Source organism: Rana temporaria, chromosome 1 (assembly GCF_905171775.1).
Source record: "Rana temporaria chromosome 1, aRanTem1.1, whole genome shotgun sequence".
Lineage (NCBI taxonomy): Eukaryota > Metazoa > Chordata > Amphibia > Anura > Ranidae > Rana > Rana temporaria.
The window spans coordinates 3,433,642-3,446,831 of record NC_053489.1 but is presented as its reverse complement, the minus strand read 5'-3'; the positions used below and the strand labels follow the sequence as shown (position 1 = coordinate 3,446,831).

General features: G+C 42.7%; 1 protein-coding gene across 1 annotated transcript in view; it reads right to left on the bottom strand.

Annotated features, from left to right (window-relative positions):
- Nucleotides 1-12,964, bottom strand: part of LOC120925111 (vomeronasal type-2 receptor 26-like) — a 38,071-nt gene extending 25,107 nt beyond the window's left edge. The window contains exons 1-3 of the mRNA XM_040335985.1: nt 12,929-12,964; nt 8,846-9,166; nt 469-1,254 (exon numbers count right to left, since the gene is read on the bottom strand). Of these exons, the coding sequence (XP_040191919.1) occupies nt 469-1,254; nt 8,846-9,166; nt 12,929-12,964 (1,143 nt within the window). The remainder of the gene's footprint in view (nt 1-468; nt 1,255-8,845; nt 9,167-12,928) is intronic.
- Between the last annotated feature and the right edge of the window lie 226 nt (nt 12,965-13,190).

Below are 13,190 nucleotides of genomic sequence, written 5' to 3'. Positions count from 1 at the left end.
CTGCGAAATAGCACAGCGCCTAATGATATCATCCCCACCATACTGCTGAAAGATTGTGCCGATATCCTGGCACCAGCTATTACGCAGCTCATAAACCAATCATTCAAGGAGGGCATTGTGCCAACCTTGCTGAAACAAGGCATAATCAAACCAATTAAAAAATATAAATATATTTGCTGTCAGGTGAATGCCTGTCGGCTAATTTATGGGGCTTGTAATGGCCGACACTTACTTATGTATCCGTTTTTTCACTTAATACTTCTGGTAGGTCAGTGTCCAAGTTGTGGGACTATTTGTGCACAGCTAGTAAGTATTTTGTGGCTTCAAATATGACCTGAAGGTTTTTAAAATTCGCCTGCCATTAAAGTCAATGGGGCCCACCACGAACTTGCGGTTCGCGGACATTTGTGAAAGTTTGCGGTTAGCGTTCGCGAACCGTCACATTGGATGTTCGTCCATCACTATCACCTTATACTTTAGTGTGTGTGGATTTATTTCAGATTTTTTGTTATTTTTTTCAAAAGAGAAATCCATGTCATGTAATGCTTGAGCCAAAATGTAGACTGAGATATACACTCTATAGGATGTTTTCTCATCAGGAGAATATAAATAAAGTGGAAGATTCCCCAAACTGCAGTTCCTAAGAGGACGTCTATGTATGAGTGGAATAAGGAAATTTTTCATTTGGTTTTTTGAAAAGCATCGATATTGAGATATGAGAATATCCTCTATCAGGGGGTCATTTGGGCGGCTGGATGGATAAATACTACGAAAATATTCCAGCATTCCCTTTATGTAGAGATGGGGGAATGTAAACGCCAAGCTGCAGTTACTGAGAGCAAAAAACACTTCACCCATTGACCAAGAATCTGGTATAATAAAAGTTTTCTCTGTGTAATAAGGGACATTATTTTTCAAAAACTTGTAATAAATCAGACTAGCTGAACCACAAATAATAAGAACTTCCGTGGTTGAGCTCCGCAGCTCTGGAGGAATTGTATCATAATTCTCTTTAGACACCAGAATCTTGAATTCAATACAAATTCCATGATCAGATAAATGTTTGCTGAGATGTCGGATCTCCCTCTCTCCGTATTCATCATCAGATGTAAGGATCCCGACCCAGTTCCACTTCAACCTTTCCAGTAACTTTGCTATGGCCACATATTGCATCTCATCATCCGGAACTGTCCGGAAAAAGTTTGGATACGTTTTTCTATCGCTCAGCAAAGTATCTCTGGCTCCATAACTAATCTAGAAAGAAAGAAAACAGTCTGTATAAATAATGTGGAACTCTTAATATCCAAAAGGACAGAAGAGAACCTTAGAAAATGTTTAAGGGGCAGATTCTCATACATTTGTATGTGAGATACGCTACGCCGCTGTAACTTACTTTTCTAATCTTTGAATCCAGAAATAATTTGTGTGGCGTAGTGTATCTTACGCGGGATAACGGCGCGTAATTCAAAACGGCGAGTAGGGGGCGTGTTTCACAGCGCCGAACAAACTGTGCATGCGCCGTCCCTAAATTTCCCGCCGTGCATTGCGCTAAATGACGTCGCAAGGACGTCATTGTTTTAACGTGGACGTAAATTACGTCCAGCCCCATTCACAGATGACTTACGCAAACAAAAAAAAATATTTTCAAATTCGACGCGGGAACGACGGCCATACTTAACATTGCGTACGCCACCAAATAGCAGCTTTAAAGCGGAGTTCCAACCACAATTAGCATTTTTTAAATGTATGTCCTTTCATCCTGCATTTTTATAATATAAATCTGGTGACTTACTATTTTACAATCCGCCGCTCATCCGCATAGATATTCAAAAAAGATAGTTTATAAAACTATATCTACACCGTTGTCATTTTGCTTGTGGGCATTGTGAAGCCTACAGGCACTTACTTCCTGGAAGTCTTGGATGTGGAGTGATAATTGGACAGTGCACTGCATCCTGGGAAATGATGACACACATTTCTCAGGAGCATTAGAGGGAGATGATGTCAGAATCCATGGTGGTTTCAAAGGCAGATTTTGTGAGACCGCATAGCAACAGGCATTTCCAGATGAGTAAAAAAAAAAAATATCTTTTTTTTCTTTCTTTCTTAGTCATAAGCTACAGTTTAAAGCAAAATTGTTTTTTTGATGGAACCTCCAATTTAACTATACCCCGAAAAAAGCCGAACGGAAATAACGTAAAAGAATGCGACGTCCGCTCGTACGTTCGTAGATCGCCGGAAATAGCTAATTTGCATACTCGACGCGGATTACGACAGGAACACCACCCAGCGGACGCCGAAGAATTGCATCTACGATGTGAAGGCGTACGAAGACGTACGCCTGTCGGATCTAACCCAGATGCCGTCGTATCTTGTTTTGAGGATTCAAAACAAAGATACGAAGCAGGAAATTTGAAAGTACGCCGGCGTATCAGTAGATACGCCGGCGTACTTTCTTTGTGGATCTGCCCCTAAATGTTTTTCAGAGAGCAACAAACGTGTCGATTGATCTGTGGTGCTTTTATTTCACCAGACCAACCAGATAAAGATACAAGAGAAAATGTATTATTTCATAAATGATTAGAATCTGCAGTGAAGGCTGATAATATGGCATTAAAGGGGGATTTGTCAAAACTGAAGCAGTCAGAATCTGGAGCAACCAATCAGCCTCTATCTTCAGCTTGTTTAGTTAAACTTTGAAGATGAAATATGGAAGCTGATTGGTTGTCATACAAAACTACCCAGATTCTGGCTGCTCCAGTTTTGATAAATTCCCCTCTAAGGGTTCTTCCTCCTGTAATCCCACCTAGGGGTCTACTGATCATCAGTTTACCGGACAGACACTCCCACTGCAAGACTGATTTTTTGCTTTAGCTGGAGGTGGACAACCGAGTATAAACACAATTACCAGCTCAGCTCCTGAACCTGTATATCCTTTATGGACCAGATCAATGTTTACATTTCCACTATGGGTCTGTCTATTCAACCAGAACTCTCATTTCTTCAGATAACAAATCTGTGATATACTTTTTTTAACTGTGTGTATATATATATATATATATTAGGGCTGTGCAAATTAACTTTTAATTAATCGATTAATCTTTAATTTTTTTGATTGATCAAAATCTTTTTGATCGATTAAAATTCTTTTGATTGGTACTCGCCTCTCCGCCGGCTTCTGGGCCTTCAGGGAGTTCCGTCGGAGATCCGGTAACGTCACGGACACCGGCGGGGCTTGCCGTTTCCATCTGAAGGGCTCCTTTGCTGTGCCTTCAAATCTCCATGCTGGCAGGACCTTACTATCTGCCACACGCAAGGGCTGTTACACTTCCCTCTATCACTTCCCTCTATCAACCTGGGAATCTACAGCCATCCACTGGGAGTTGTGATAGTTCCCTTCATAGGACATCTACATGCCGACGGACTGATGTTAACCTCTCCTCATCTGGATTCAGCAGTGGTATCGTTGTACACATTTTTATACCAGTATCATACTTAGCTACATGTTTTTATGACTGCTTGTCGTACCGTTTGGTATTACTCACACCATTTTTACAGTTTATGTAGCTACATCGATTTTATCTCCAGTGCAATATTTATTTGGTTACCTACTTGAAGACTATAAAAGTTTTAATGTTGCCGCCTCTGACGTAGCCAAATTGGATAACCCCTTAGGCTCGTTTGAATTTCTAGGTGCCATCAAGGACCTGAAAGTAGGCAAGTGTCCTGGCCCAGATGGGTACACCCCCCGTTTCTATAAAACCTTTGCTCCATTATTAGCCCCTTTGATAGCTAAAGCATTCAATGCCATGGATGATTCTCTCCCTCCACCTAAGACACTATTATCCGCTAATATCTCCATTTTGCCCAAGCCGGGCAAAGACCCCTCCCTTTGCAGGCGATATCCCTGCTTAATGTGGACCTAAAATTGTTTGCTAAGGTTCTGGCCAACCGTCTGTCCCCTCTACTCCCAGGTGTGATCCATAATGACCAGGTGGGGCTTGTACCAGGCCGAGAGGCCAGGGACAACACCACCAAGACAATCCACTTAATCTCCCTTATTCAGCGCAAGGGCCCGAGGGCCTGCCTCCTCTCATTCGATGCTGAAAAAGCATTCGGGTTAATTGGAGATTCCTCCGACTTTCGTTGGAACAGTTGGGGATAGGATCGTCCTTTATCTCCAAGGTGATGTCCCTCTATTCGCATCCCTCGGCCTCGGTCTTGGTTAATGGCTCTACTTCTGAATCTTTTGACATCTTCAACGGTACCCAGCAGGGCTGCCCCCTATCCCCCCTCCTTTTTGTCATCGTAATAGAACACTTAGCCTGTGCCATTAGACAAAACACCTCCATACATGGGATCCAAAAGCCTTCCGCCCATCACAAGCTATGTCTTTACGCGGACGATCTTCTGGTATACGTACAGGACCCCTTCTTTTCCCTACCAACCCTCTTCGTGGAATTCCGTCGTTTTGGCTCATTTAGCAATTTTAAGCTTAACGTTTCCAAGACTGAGGCCCTCAACATATCCCTTCCCCCTGCCACTATGACCATGCTAAAAAACAATTTCTCCTTTCAGTGGCAAGCAAGGGGGATTTCGTATCTTGGGGTCATCATCCCGTCCAATCTTGCCAACCTTTTTTCCCTCAATTATGTGCCCTTGCTTTCACGCATCCGAAAGGACTTGGAGGAATGGGGAGGGTCTTCTCTGCCGTGGTTTGGTCGGATCAATACACTGAAAATGGACACTCTCCCCAAGCTTCTATATCTTCTTCAAATGATTCCCATTGTAATCCGCAAATCCTTTTTCACTTCCCTACGCTCTCTAGCCATTAGATTCTTATGGAGTCGTGGGTTGCCCAGGGTGAAGTATAACTTGCTCACCCGCTCAAAGTTGCAGGGTGGAGTTGGTCTCCCTGACTTTGAAACATATTACAAGGCGAGTAATGGAATGGTTCCCTCGTCCGTTCTTGAAAGCCTCTGTTGCCATAGAACAGGACCTGGCTCACGTAGATCTCAGGTCCCTATTATGGGGATATAGGTCTGACTTGACACGCATGCCTCCTCCCTCCCCGCTAACGCTGGCCTCCCTCAGGATTTGGTATAACAGGGGGTTGTGCTCTCTTCTATCCTCGGACCCTTCTCCGCTGACCTCCCTATTTGATAATCCCTTCTTCCCTCAGGGTATTGGGGTTCCATTGTTGGGTCCCTTCAGAAGGACCGCATGGCCTCAGGCGCGCTCGTTTGTTCACCCGACACTGGGGACGCCGATGATACCGGAGGGGACGCACGATTGGCTAACTGCTATACATCTCTCTACACTCACTAAGCACCTACACTCTTCTTCTCAAATACACCGTCCTAGTACCGAGTTTGAACGACTGTGTTCTCTCTCGGAGACCCCCAGACACCTCCTATCGGCCATATATAGTCTCCTCCAGACACTCACACACTCCAAACTCCTGTCTTACACTAGGATGTGGTCTGCAGACTTGGGTGAAGACATCCCACGTTCAGACTGGCAGACTTCGTTCCACTTTACCCATAAGTCCACGATCTCCTGCTACTCGCAAGAAAATAACTACAAGATTCTCTAAGGTGGTACAGGGTCCCCTCCATGTTGCACAAAATATTTCCGTCATCCCCGGCATCCTGCTGGTGATGCTCTGCAGCTTCAGGGTCCTATCTACACGTCAGGTGGGAATGGGAGAGGATCCACCCCTTCTGGACTCAGGTATTTGAGTGTTATAACAAGACTTATGATGAATCATTGGTTCCCTCTCCCAAAATTGCTCTCCTTTCCGTGCTGCCTGGCTCCATTACATCGCAGAAGCAGAGTCTCCTCCGCTTTTCCTCGGCGAGGCAGCTCATACCTTCCTACTGGAAGTTGACCACCACTCCTCCCTTGTCACATTGGATCTCGATTATGAATGACACTATGAGAATGGAGGAGATGTTAGCTCTTGACAATGATACCTACGATAAATATAAACAGCTCTGGCTCACCTGGCTCCACTTCTCCTCCTCTGATTCTTTGTTGAGCATGTTGTCACCCGCAACATGATCGTTAGTGTATTGTTCTATACCCCGGGACGGGTTGATACCCTGATTCGGGATCTTTCCCTATAGATACACCATCCCTCACCCTCCTTTCAGATTGTCTTGTCGGCAGCCCACACTCCCCCCCTCGAATCCCCTCTTAGGCCCCGTACAGACGACCGAACATGTCTGCTGAAACTGGTCCGCGGACCAGTTTCAGCAGATATGTTCGGTCGTGTGTAGGCCCGAGCGGGCAGGATTCCAGCAAACATTTGCCTGCCGGGCCTTTTCCCAGAGGGCAAATATTTCTGGACTTATTTTAAAACAACCCGCTGAAATCCTGCCCGCTCGGACATGTTCGGTCATCTGTACAGACCTACCATACATGTCCAAGCGCCGCCATCCCTCGCATGCGTCGAATGACTTTGACGCATGCGTGGAAGCATTTAACTGGCAGGGCCGCCCATGTCGCCGCGTCATCGTCGTGGCGACGGCGCGGACACGCCCCGCGTATTGTTTACGCGCGGATTTCTGTATGATGGTGAGTACAGCCACCATACAGAAATCCCCGCGCATACATGTATGGTGAAAACGGTCCGGCGGACCGGTTTCATCGTACATGTATGCTCGTCTGTACGCGGCCTTACCTGTCTCTCTTTCACCTCCCTTCTTTCTCCCCCTTCTCCCTCCTCTTTCTCCTCTCATTTCAAATTTTTCTGTATTCTTGTTCCTCTCCTCCTCCTTTTTACTTTTTCCCTCCCCCTTTTTTTTTTGTTTCAATACCGTAGTTTACAGTCGCAGCTCTGCTAAAAAGAAGAGGCCTTAGCGGCCGCACATAGTTTCTTTTATTATTGGTTCATTTTATATACAGTTGTTGTCATATATATTGTTATGCTTATCAGTGAGAGTCTAGCTGTGGGCTATAGCCACTTGGCTGACTCTTCCCCCCAATCATTATTGTGACTGTATGCGGACTGTGCCTTCTAATGTTTATTGTCCTTTTTCTGTTTGATATGTCGAAATTTCCAATAAACATATTTTCAACTCTAAAAGTTTTAAGGTTATTCCCATCGAGTGCTGCCTTTGTGTGTTTTTTGTATCCTGCTATCCATGTTTCCAGTTGTTGGTAGCTGCACTGGGAATCAGCCTGCAAGGAGATCAGCTAAAAGTAGTTGGATCTGTATGTGCGTTATAATTAATCGAAATTAGTCGATTAAACGATAAAAAAAAAAAAACGATTAATCAAACAGAAAAATTTTGATCAGTAACAGCCCTAATATATATCCTATAATCCTATAATACCTTCCTCACACTGTGTACAAACATTGTATTAATCCCCAAAAACAACTTTGACAGCAACTAGAGTACATATAAGATTCAGACCTACAAGGCTTGATACTCTATATACTGTACATCTCCAATATATCAATAACATCACCATGTGCTCAGTAATCTCCCCGACTGTTCAATGGAATATAAAATAATACAATAATTCAATAACAAAACAAACTTGTGTTAAAAGTCCGCTTTCAATTATATGTGAGATTCAAGATCTACCAATAGATAGTTCTTCTCTCCACAACCCTGGCCCGGTGGTTGTGGGGGGTCTGCAGGCGGGAGGCTTTTAAAAACAAAGGGGCCCCCCTATGTGAATGAGTAAGAGGGACATAACACTCCTACTAGTTGAAAAAAAAAAGTAACATATAGATAAAGACACACAAATGTTTGACAAGTCTTTTACTTAAAAAAGAAAAGCTCCTCATTGTAAATGCATCCTTATTTATGATGTCTGCCGCCTGAGAAATTGTCAACACTAAAAACCCAACAGACCCGGTACACTTGACAGGAAAAGGATGGGGATACTGTAGCATTGACCAAGTATGACCATGGCCAGGGATTATAGGTCATGTAAGCCAATGATATTGGTGACTTTGGTGGTTTCTAGCTTCCTGAAATATTACTTCTACAAATGATCATCAGGGGGCTGAATGGGCAAAAGTTCAGGCATTTTTCAAATGTCATGAATGAATGAATGAATGAATGAAAAACTTATATAGCGCGGCACATGCGAACTGAATCGCCTCTGGGCGCTTGATGTTTCGTGTCTCATGACATCAAAAGAGCAGAGTTTTTATCCGTCTTCTGAAAGTCAGGTGGTTTTCCTCCAACCGAATGCTGGTTGGTAAAGCGTTCCATAGTCTCGGACCTTGAAAAGCAAACCTTCTTTCTCCTTTGGACTTGTATTTGGTTTTTGGAACCTTGACCAGATTTTGGTCAGTGGATCGCAGAACACGATTAGAATTGTGAGGTTCTATCTTGTCGCAAAGATATTGCGGAGCCTTCCCATGGATGCACTTATGTGTCAGGCAGAGTGCTTTGAATGCAATTCTGTCTTTTACTGGCAACCAGTGAAGGGTTCTCAGCGAAGGTGAGATTGATTCCCATGTCCTTTTCCCAGTCACCAGTCTGGCGGCCGTATTCTGTACGACTTGCAGACGAGCGATTTGGTACTTTGGGAGCCCGAGGTAAAGGGCATTTGCATAGTCCAGTCTGGAATTCACGATTGTTCCCACCACGACTGCTACGTCTTCTTTGGGGATAAATGGAATAAGTCTGCGTAGTAGGCGCAACAAACTGCCAAAGATTGGACTGGACCATTGGCCCATCCCTACACAGCACTGCCTTTTTTTTTTTAGAACAACCTTACACTTTACCACCAAGGTTATATGTACCTATTTGACCCACCTCACCATAAGACGACTCGCTGTCCTGACGTTACATAATATAGGAAATTCATCTTTTCTTACCTGGGTGTAACCATATAGACTCAGCAGCTGGGCCATTTGGAGAGTGGTGTCAGAATTGAGATCTCCAATGAAACCAGCCAGGGCACCCCGCTCCATACAGGAATAATTTGGAGCTTCCTTTGTATGTCCAGACAATATCTGTAGAACGTCTTTTATAGCTTTATTCACATGTCCACAAGAATCATACACATGATATCCCAGAGTTATGTTGGGCAGAATATCTGGACTGCGGTTTATCTCATCAATAGCAAATATAAAAGCCAGGAGATGTCTGTATTCTAAGTCATAGACCCTGCAGAAAATGGAGAGATTTGCATTGGTCTACAGGACAAGGATTCAAGCAGAAATTATTTATGCAAAATGTATAACACATTTCAACTGCAGATCTATGGTGGGATTGGTGGCCGTGTGTATTGCTGCATGAAACATATAATGAAATTCAATCGTTCCTGAATTTAAATAGTTATAGCCGTGGTTGTCAATTTACGAGGCATGCATTTTAAGGTACCAAAATAACATTATATAGTATTTCTGTGAGGGGAATCTCTCTTATGGAGCCCCAGATAGCAGTAAAAACCTGACAGGGATTCTTTATCCTTCCAAACTCTATTCAAAAGTGAACAAAAAAACAATATGGAGTCATTAAGGGCCAAACTCATTCAAGGTCCCATTCACACTTGTGTATTGTGGTAATAATGCACACCTTAACACATAACAATGCATGGCAAAGCACCTTCTCTATGGGCAGTGCAATGTGATGTTGCATTGTAACTCTAAGCTGTGCTTCCTTATTAAAAAAGGGGTCCTGCATGTTTTTTCATCCATTGTGTTACATTGGCAGCTATTCATAATAAATAAATGTGAGCATTAACAACGGGCAATAGAATGGGCCATACGTGATTTTCATGAACACATTGAAGGATATACTTTGATTTTATATAAATGCTGTGTAACAGACTGAATGAGTCCTGCACATTATCACACATCTCTCCTAAAGACACAGCTCTGTAGATCAGATTGGAAGCTTTACACTTCATATTTCACTTACGCTGAACACATGAGATTATAAATAAGACTTCCTTTCTCTCTCCACTCTGACACTGCAGAATGTACAGAGAATATCCCTCCTATAATGATGTCTCCATCCTGAGAATACTTGTACTCAAATGTATAATTCCTCATAGTCATATCACAGCGGTGAGCAGAGTTCTGGGTGTCAGATGTGCAGGGGGTCACACACAAAGACAACAAGCACAATATTCTAAGTGGATATCTGAAGACAACATGGCCGAGTCTCTGATAGACTCCAATGACTTCTTGCATTTTCCCGACCTCATCATCACTGACAGCAGCCCAGGATCCTGACACTGACTTCATGGCTCAGCTGAAGGCTGTGAGAGTGTCAGGTTTATAAAGAATAATTCTGTTATTTATTACTGATATACTGGAATATGAATCTACTTATAGAGTAGGAAAAAAAAGGCCAAACCTAAAATACACAGAATCCATCAGCACTGTAAAAAGTGAAGGTTATACAAATATAATTATGACATATTGTACATGAAACAGTAAAAATGAGAAGTTTGATGTCCAAGAATGTCATGTTTATTATTGTAATTATTATTATTATTATTATTATTATTATTATTATTATGCATAACATGAATTTGAATAAAATATAGATATAGGGATGCGGTTTAGCAGTTACCATAGATTTGTGGTGAATCTCTGGGATTCCAAAAGTTTGGGAATCACAAACTTTTGGCTAAAGTATTTCCAGGTTCACCACAAAAATACACAACAACCTTTAATGCAGTACACAAGGAATGGATGGAGGAATGGATGGCCTATCGATGGACAGCAGTTTTATTGTCTGTGTTGTTAGGGACAGCTGACAATTCTGTGTGGAAAGATTATTATTTTTATGTATTTTTTTGTTTTTCATCAATGTGTCCCCCATGGCAGTGCATAAATCAGAACATTTGTGTGTTACTGCCAATCTGCTCTTCAAGCTGACTTTTGCAACTGGATAATTTGAAAGACTAAGTGCAAGAACAGTGTGCACCTAAACTACCGCCCATCATTCACCAAACCCCCTATCCCAACTGATAAGATAAAAGTTGGAATATACCATTTAGGCCTATTATCCCTGATTAAAACTATCCTCCTGCTGGGCAATTTTACATTACTAATGAAAATTTGACCATTTTAAATCAATATAGAAACCTTTCTATGTGAGGCACCAAGGTTTCCATATTGATGTCTGACTGTTTGTGTCTTCTACATTTTGTTGTATTTCATATCACATTGTGTAGTGGGACAAGGCAAGGAACCACAAGCTAAAATGTTCTGCTGCAGAGGCAGAAAAACATATTAATGACAAAATAAAACATTTCTCCTTACACAGAATTCACTCAAAGGTCCCTAACAATTCTGACACACACTGACAGTATGGCTGCTGTAAGGCCATCCTTATATAAGAAGAGGTCTGGGTCAGATGAGAGGCTTTACACTTTCCCTCCATCCGGTAACAGTTGCATGCAGATTTGCCAAGCGTATCCCTGACTGTCATTAAGGGAAAGGCAGGACTATAACAATATGCCCAATTCCAATTTACCTACTTGAACAGCTTACCCCTCCAGATCGCATACAACAATACTCAATGCCGTCTCCCCTACATACACGTACAGCCTGCATGCAGCAAAAGACACACCACAATTCCGAATCCTCATACAGCATGGTTCCCGGAACTAACTTTCTTTCATAATACCCGACATGGATACTTTACGCACCTGCTATCTGGAAGGAACACACAATAGGCAGAAACAACTAAAGATAAAATATACATCTTCCTCTGAAAGATGACATTTTCATACCCCTCTGGACATAATATGACTCTAAAGTTATATCTCTCTCCACCTGTTGCACTAAATGTTGGCGTGGAACATGTAATCCACAACGTCACTAGAAGGGTATCTTCATTTCATCTCCCCTCATACAGGAGTTTTCTCCCTTTCAATTCGGCACGCCTCCGTGCATCCGCAATGAACCCGGAGTCCTCCCTCCCTTCAATATTCTAGAACTGTTTTGTTTCAATCAGAGGCAGAACCAAACCCACACGAGACCCCTGATAGTCCTCTCACTTGTCTTTTTGGTGCTTGATCATCACCGCTCATTGGTTAACACAAGACAAGCAGGCTCAAAGACTTTCTCAGTTCTTGAAGCAGGGAGTTTTTCAGTTGGTATATAATCTGTGCGTTAATATTTGATAGGGAATGTTAGGAACCTTGGTTACTCTTTACTCTTTATTATTTAGATTATTTGTTCAAAGTTTATCATCTTTTATATGTTTATGTTGAACTCTTTAACATGGTTCTATGATCCATGACTTTAACACTGCTTAGACACCCTGTCCCCATTCTGGTCTACCCAATGCCGATATACGGCCGGTGCTCCAGCATTGAGACAAACACCACAGGAATGTAATTGAACCAAATCTGTAATATGTACCACGCACCGTATCAGCTCAGGCATTTCTTTAGCTCACCCCTCCCCTTACCTGATATATTTTAGTTTCGCACTGTATATCCCCCCTTCCCTCATCTCTACCAGGGGATGTACCTCCTCTTTAACCAAATAGGACAACTTGGGGTGGCGGGCCACCTCACATATCTTTGGATGTTCTTTATAGCTTGGTACTGGTCAACCCCCACACAGTAGCGTATAGTGGTGCTGGTGCTCTGGCATGTGTGTGAATACCCTCTACGCTCTGTACCTCTCCGATTTGAACCCCCCTCTGAGGAAGTTGGATGAATTCCTCCCCCTCATCGGTATATCCTTTGCAACTACAATACACATAGTTGCCCCCCCTTTCCTGACTCAGCCCCCCCTCTATCCCCTTCCCTTAACCATGATGGACAACACCAACCCTTCCATTTTAAGTCAATAGAATACACAACTTCCAATACAAATTAAACTATACTCATTAAACATTTGCAGATTCAACACCCCTGAACACGATCACAGTTGCTGTTTACTCTACAGAAAACCAAGACACATATTGCTCTTATACAAGAAACTCACTTCCGAACGGATAGTATCTTCAAGCTCCATAACCATCATTTCCCAACGGTTTATCACGCTCCCAATGAGGCAGCAAAATCTAAAGGTGTCTCTATCTTGATCTCGAAGCACTGCCCTAGTCAGATCTCAAAGAGACGTCCAGGGTAGATATCTCTTTAGATTAAAGGAACATTTCATGACAGACCCATCACCATCACAAACATATATGCCTCAAACTCGCAACAAGTAATCTTCTTTCCCAAAATCTTTCATTAACTTACCG